Source organism: Citrus sinensis, chromosome 1, assembly GCF_022201045.2.
Source record: "Citrus sinensis cultivar Valencia sweet orange chromosome 1, DVS_A1.0, whole genome shotgun sequence".
Classification (NCBI taxonomy): Eukaryota; Viridiplantae; Streptophyta; class Magnoliopsida; order Sapindales; family Rutaceae; genus Citrus; species Citrus sinensis.
This window is the reverse complement of record NC_068556.1, coordinates 4,329,708-4,337,016: the sequence shown is the minus strand read 5'-3', so window position 1 is coordinate 4,337,016 and position 7,309 is coordinate 4,329,708. Positions and strand designations below refer to the sequence as shown.

The window sequence follows — 7,309 nt, the reverse complement described above, 5'->3', positions numbered from 1 at the left end:
GTGAATATTTAGAAATATGAGAATTTATTAATCATCTGCCCAGAGTTATGCCAATTATTAGAAATACACCCTTTCAAAAAAAAAATATTATTAAAAATACACAAATATTTAAGTTTTTCACCATAAATTTGTATCAATTTTAACGAATATTTATAACATGTTGTTTATATCTACTCCGGAGTAAATATTTAACCACGCGCGGTTAATCGTATCATCATACAAATGATAATGTCCGAAAACTTTATGGAATCTATACAATATGTTGTTTTTTATGACACTTACTATTATAAACACTGATTAAATTATTTTAAAGAAATTAATCTAAGATTATTTATTTATTATTGTAAGTATTAATAAATTAATATAATAAATGAATATGTTTTCATCATATTTTTATTAGGATCCAATTTGAACAAATTGATTGCTCTCACCAAATCTATCTTTAATCAATTAAAATAAGTAGATTTATATTGGGGAAAAGATAGGGTTAATAAGGATTTAAATGTGCTTTTCTTATGTTTGAAGGCAAGTGGCGTAGTTGAGGTGCACTAGGCGGTGGGTAATAACATGAAGAACTCAATGAGCTTGGGAGATAGCTCAGATGAACTCAAATATGAGATAAGACATAAGCATCAACGTCATCACAATAAACTGAAAATAAACACACACACACACACACAAAATTGAAATTTGTGTGATTCACCCCTTCATCTTATATCCACGAGAGTAATTCATCTCTAATCTACTATGTATTTAAAGTATTAAATGATTTTCATTACAATATGAACAAAATCTCATTAAATGTCGTTTATGGTGTTTAACAACATATAGGAGAACAAGAATAAGAACATGTGGTAAACAAGATCTTTTATAGAACTATAAAATAAAGGAAGAAACCTTAAAATTGAAGGGAAAATAGAATGAAGTAGCCCAAAATGTCTACAAAGAGGATGAGATCTCAAAAAAAAAAAAATTCCAAAAGATCTGATTCCAAATTTGAAACATGTGGTGCTTATATATGAGTGTGCCTAAGGTATATGGGTAATTTTGGACAGTTGGCATGTTCTAGCTGGTTTGTTCTCCTCAAGTGTGGTTATTTTCGTCTTTTTCTTTTACTAACTTGATAGTGATCCAAATAAGCTTGGCGAACAAATAACCACTATAGCCCTCATGTAGTTCCATATTCTTTGCCATGTGGTAGATGCCGGTGCAGACTGCAGAGGCCTTCCTACTAGAGGATAGTTGAGAAGTACTGAGTGTCATTTTCTCATTACTATTTGCTTTTAGCCGAAAGGATAAAATTTATCTCTTTTTTTTAGATGATTATTTGAACCCACTAATCTATTTATAAGACCCACATTTGAAAGTAATTTATAATGATTAAAATACCCTTAGATCAAATTACAAACACTGAAATATAAGATTTTTACTATTAAACCCATCTTTATATCTAATGTTGTATTTTTTATTCTTTATTTTTTATTAATCTTGAAACATATATATAAGTATCTATGTCAGCAAGCCCCTAGTGAATTGGCTCCCCTAATCTGATTTCATCGTGTAGCTGCATATCGTGATTAAATGCATAGTCTTATATTTTAAGCAACTAATGCTTTAATATAATCAGTCTTAGTATTAAAAAGAGTTGCAATTTGTTTTACTTTTTTTATAATTAAATAAAACTAATTTTCTTCATGACGAGAAATAGTAAAGTATTTAAATAATTTTTATTTTATTTTTTACACAATTGGTTCTTTTGCGTTCTTGTCTAGTAAAATTCGAGCATTTCATTTTTAAAACTATAAAAAAATTAATAATTTATCGAATTATTTTTTGAATGAATCAAAAAATCATAGACAACTACAAAAAATTTAGTTTTTTTATGGATTGGATTATATTAACAAAATATTTGAATTCATTATTTTGAGCACATATAAATTTATAGTGAAAACATTATTGATATACAAATTGAGTTTAGTAATGATATATTAGGTATTTAGGTGGGTTTGTTGAGTAAAATTTAAAATTTTGAAATTTAATAATAGGGTTATTTAGTAATTGGGTTTAGTGAGTAGTTTTATGGGTTCAAATAGCCTCACCCCTTTTTTCATGACACGTACTCTACACATTTAGGGCTCCAACTGTCATATTTGAATTATAACTTGACCTTCAAAGTAGAAGATTTTTACTAGAGTTGTCCTTTCCTTTGAAGGTGCACCTCTAACTTGGATGAGGATCCTCTCTTGATCTGATCTTCATCTGAGTAAATTCTGTTAATATGATTAGTAGTTAATAAATTAAAAAAAAAATAGTTAAATCTTAATCATTTATTGACATTAAAACACAAGTGGCATAAGATTTGTAGAAGATCAAGAGTGCTCAAATCAGAAGAGGATCTTGATTCCTCTAACTTGTCTTAAGCTATCTTCCCCTCTAGATATATTGGTAACTTTTTTTTCACCTTATATTATTTACTGTCACATGTTACTTATCCATTAGTCCTAATCAATATCCCAAATTAACACCCAAAATTGTACGTATTTTATTATTTGGCCCACCTACAACCCAATTCCCTTTTTATCCATGTGAGCAGGGTTTAAACCCCAAACTTCTTATTTTCATATAAAAGATTTTACTATCTCAGTTAGAGATTTAGATTAAGTGCTAAATTAACCTTTTTGCTAACCTTTTAGATGTATACAATTGTTAATTGTTGGATAAAAATATAAAAGTAATTAAATCTTAATTGTATATTGCTATACATGCACACGTGGTAGAAGATTATGAAAAGTTAAGCATAGATTAGGTTAACAGTGAATCCAAATCACTCAACTAGATGACATCCACATTAATATAAATATATGGAATGTTCTTTTTGAAAAATATATATATACAGGTAATGTAACAAAATTTAAATTAGTTATAGAATATTTTAAACTGTTTTATGTATAATAATAAATTAGTGACTATTATATCATTGAATTAAATATTAATTGAATTAATTATTATTCATTTATTTAAATTAAAAATTAAAAATTAAAAATTAAAAAGTTAATAATTTTTATGTCATCAATTAAATATAAATATTATTATTTAGTACCTACATTATTAGCTAAATAATAAAAATAACTAATATCCAAATTTTAATTTAACTAATATCATAACTTTCTTTTATAAATCTAAAAATATATTAAACCTAATAAAAGAAGAGGTACAAGAAAAATAATATTGTAATTATAATATGTCATTCAGTAAATGATTAATAATTTTTTATTTCATTACAGTGTATAATTACATTATCTCATCATTCATTTGATGAATGCTCTAGCACTACCCTTTTGATTAATCGAAAATTTAATAAAAGTTATTTTAAAGATAAGGGTTTCTGTGAATTAATATTTTTTCTTCTCTATCTTAATAAGGTCTGGGTTTAGGATAATCCAATCCCAAGGCCAAAATCAGCTGTATAAATTATTGGAGACCAACGAACCAGTATCCCGTTGTTTTCATGATGAACCGATCGATTAGCTTCAGGTTTTGCTGAATATTTTAAAAAATAAACTAAAACTGACAAACAAGAAACAAGAGGTTGGACGAGTCACTCAGAACATATTTGAGGACCTGCTTACCTCAGCTAAATGGATAAATTTGTTGTTTATTTGTTTCATGGAATTCTGCAGTCCTTCCTCAGCCTACCAGGACAATTTGACCTTTTCAAACAATCTTAAAAAATTCAGAAAGGTCTCAATAAGATTTGTCATCGACAAGTGACTTAAATAAACACTTCTCAATCCACGATGAAGGTAGCTGGGAAAATTTGTTTCATTACTGTGTATAAATATTATAAAACATAGAAAATTGTAAATAGACGCTCATCATATACTGTATTTCTGTCCTTACCCTGCATGGTTGAACTGCATGCTATACATGTAAAAAGAAAATGCAAGAACAAAAACATTACAAGATAAAGAAAATCTTCCAAAAGGGAAGGAATGTACTAACGTGCATCATATGAAGCACCACCCCTTTCAATACGGTGAGTAGTAATATCCTCCAGGTCCGGGCTGCCCCATGCCAGTGACCTGCGGCATCCCGTAAGGCATCATTGATTGAGGGTTAGGCCCGTAGTAACCAGAGCCACCAGCAATCTTGGCCAGTGCCACCTGGCCTTGCATCCCATCCCTTCCATACTGCTGCCAAAGCTGCTGTTCCTGCACAAGAAACTGCTGCTTCCTCTCCATTTCTGCCATCTGCACGTACGAAGGAGGTGGCACAGTAAGCGATGCAGCAAATGGGTCATTATTCCCCACCGTCTGGACCGTCCCATCTGGTGCTGGGAGTGCTAGCACTGGCGTAGCACTTTTGCCAGGCCCGGGTAATGTCACACTGCTTGCACTCCCACCACTCAGTTGAGTGGTGCTGACATGCTGCCTTACTGCTCCTTGATCATACATGCCATTTAACACCAACGAATCAAAACCACCCGCATATGCAGCTTTCTGCTTTGATAGATTACCGGCTGTTTCCACTAAAGCTGATTCCCAATCTGCCCTACCACTTTCAGCAGCCGGAGTTTGCCATGCAGAAGTAACCTCAGGCTGTCCATTTGATGGGAATGCTTCCCATGAACCATTTGTATTCGTAGGTGGCCCAGAGAACAAAGCCAATGCCAGTTTGTTCCCTTGTTCATCAGCTGATGTAGCATCATCCTTCAAGTTCACCAAATCATCAGTCACCTGCTGAGGTTGTGGCTTAGGTGGTTGTTGAGGCTTAGGTGGTGGTGGTGGTGGAGGAGAGGAATTCTCTGGTGCAGGAAGAGCCTTGACCTCATTCATATCAGGCTCTGGTTCTTGCTTAGGAGGAAGTTTCTCCTCCCTAATTCTTTCAGGATTCTTTGGCCTGTTTGCCATTTCCTTCAAAAAGCCATCAAGTGTCCCCAAAAGCTTATCAGTTATCCTCTGCACTTCAGGGAACTCAGATGATCTTGCAATCCCGATATCCTTACACCAACCATAGAAACCCACAAGCTCATCAATCATCTTTGCTGCACTAACATAAGCTTCGAAACCCCTAACGCAGTCGGCATACTCCATCTCTGTAAATTTATCCAACAATACCCCCAAAGCCTCACATATGTCAACATATAGCCCAAAACTATCCTTCACAACCAAATAAAGGGCAACAAGAACCAACCTAGAATTCTTAGCTGCACCTGTTGGCCTACAAGCCAAAACCTTATCGAGAATCCTCAGCAACTGATTCAACCTCGCTAAAACCCTCTCTGGCCTCATTTCCCTCATGGGAGTCGCCTCTCTTCTCTCCTCCCTCCTCACTGATTCACTCACGTCACCATAAGACTGCGATCTCAACTCCATCCCACGATCAAAATCATCCCTAAACCTATCCTCTCTCTCCTCAACTTTCCCCTCCCCACCTCTCATTTTCTTCTCATAAACCACAAACTCCACCTTCTCATCCAAATACATAGCGTAAAACCTCACAAACCCACCATGATCCCACGAATTAGAATGCGCCTCATCTCTAAAATCAGACATGTTCAAAAGCCGCATCCCTCTCCTCGTGGAATACACAATCTCATCCTCAAACAACAAATGCCCGTCCAACAAAAGCTTATGCACAAGCATCAAAGCCTTCACCGCGACAATCCAATCATGGGTTTTGCTCAACCGTTTGGATATGGTGGCAATACATGCACTGACATACCCTCTTGAATAAGACATCAAACTAACTATTTCCCTAACATATTTGTCATCAGCCGGCTCATCATCATGACTGGTCGCCTTAACAACCAATACTTCAAGGTCCGGTGCAATATTACCAGCCACTTTAGCCAAGCTGATACTCGTTTGATCTTTCACAGCACCGATCGCTTTACGGATAGTGCTAGGTGCCATTGTTCTATCTCAGAAATGACTATAATTAAAGAGTTTCTATTAAAAATGAAGGATAATTAATACAAAATTGTTACCTTATTTCTTTTTTTTTTTATCCTGTTCTTTCCTGGGAAGTTTTGGTGGGTGGTGGTAGATCTGATTGAGAAATGGAAGCTCTTTTTGACTTGGGTCAGTGGAGTGGACGGCGGAGATTGGAAGAGTTCACCGATCGTGAGTAACGGATCTAAGACTACATGCACTGTAGCAAATTAGCAGATGCTCCCTTTCTTTACTTTCTGTCTGTTTGGGTGTGCTTCCCCTGTGTTTGTTTCTACATGTAAGGAGCGTTGGAGAAGCGGGGAAAAAGAGGATTTTTGCTAAAAGCCGCGTAACAGGCGGAGGGGGAGTCCATTTTGGCAACGAAACGTTGTCGTTTTCATGCGTTGTTGGAAGGCACACGCAAGGCGTAATCGTGGAGAATCATTATTAGCATCTCGAAGTGGGTATTTTTGATATTTTCCCCACCCTTTGTATCATGGCACCCTATTTGTAAACGTACCCGTGGAAACTTTAAAATTTATGTTATTTAGTAAAAGATCCCATTTTAATACCAAACATACCACTGACTGTACTTCTAATTTTAATATTACGTTAAATAATATATAATGTAAATATAATTCAATATATGTCTATCTCAAAGATGAGACAAGGAATTCCCACACCAAGTTAACCATCGAGTTGTGGGCATTTATATATATTATTTTAGAATATGAATGAAAATTATCTTTTAATTTTGATTGTTTTGTCTATAAGTACATATTAAATTTTATAATTTAGATATCAATAAAAGTATATCTTTAAAAATAAATTAGTATTATCTTCATTATGGTAATGGTTGTATATTGATTTTCTAATTTATAAATTATCGTTGAATGAATCAATTTCAATTTTAAAAATATAAATTATTTGTGCCATTAGAGAGGGGTTAAATATCACCACCATATTTTAAAATATCCTCACGGAATCAGAAAAGGATATTCTTTTACTTTCACCGAAAACATCCCTTTAATTGACACCTTCAGTTAATACTTAATATATTTATGTGGCTCTTTAATTTGTTTTCTCATACTTTACTTTTTTTTTTTATATTTTCTTCCAATAAAAATAATTCTAAGAAATTCGCAATACAGCTTTTGCCGTAACTTTTAAATTGTATTCAGTAGCTTCAAAATTTTTACAAAAAAAAAGGAAAAAAAAAAACGTGAATGAAAGGATAAAATCGTGGGTGAAGATAGCTACTACACTACCAGAGATTTTCTCAAATAAAGTTAGAATTATCTCAAATTATATTTATCTAAACCGAATGGACCCCTATATAGTCATAATATATGGATGGTAAAATAACAAATTAAATT

The 7,309-nt window shown here is 33.4% G+C and overlaps 1 protein-coding gene across 1 annotated transcript; it reads right to left on the bottom strand.

Annotated features, from left to right (window-relative positions):
* Positions 1-3,804: 3,804 nt before the first annotated feature.
* On the bottom strand, positions 3,805-6,350 carry LOC102616492 (probable clathrin assembly protein At4g32285). Its single transcript, XM_052438085.1, has 2 exons — positions 5,990-6,350; positions 3,805-5,919 (listed from the first exon to the last, which is right to left on the bottom strand). Exon 2 carries the CDS (start codon positions 5,913-5,915, stop codon positions 4,029-4,031), a length of 1,887 nt encoding a protein of 628 aa, XP_052294045.1. The 5' UTR covers positions 5,916-5,919; positions 5,990-6,350; the 3' UTR covers positions 3,805-4,028.
* Between the last annotated feature and the right edge of the window lie 959 nt (positions 6,351-7,309).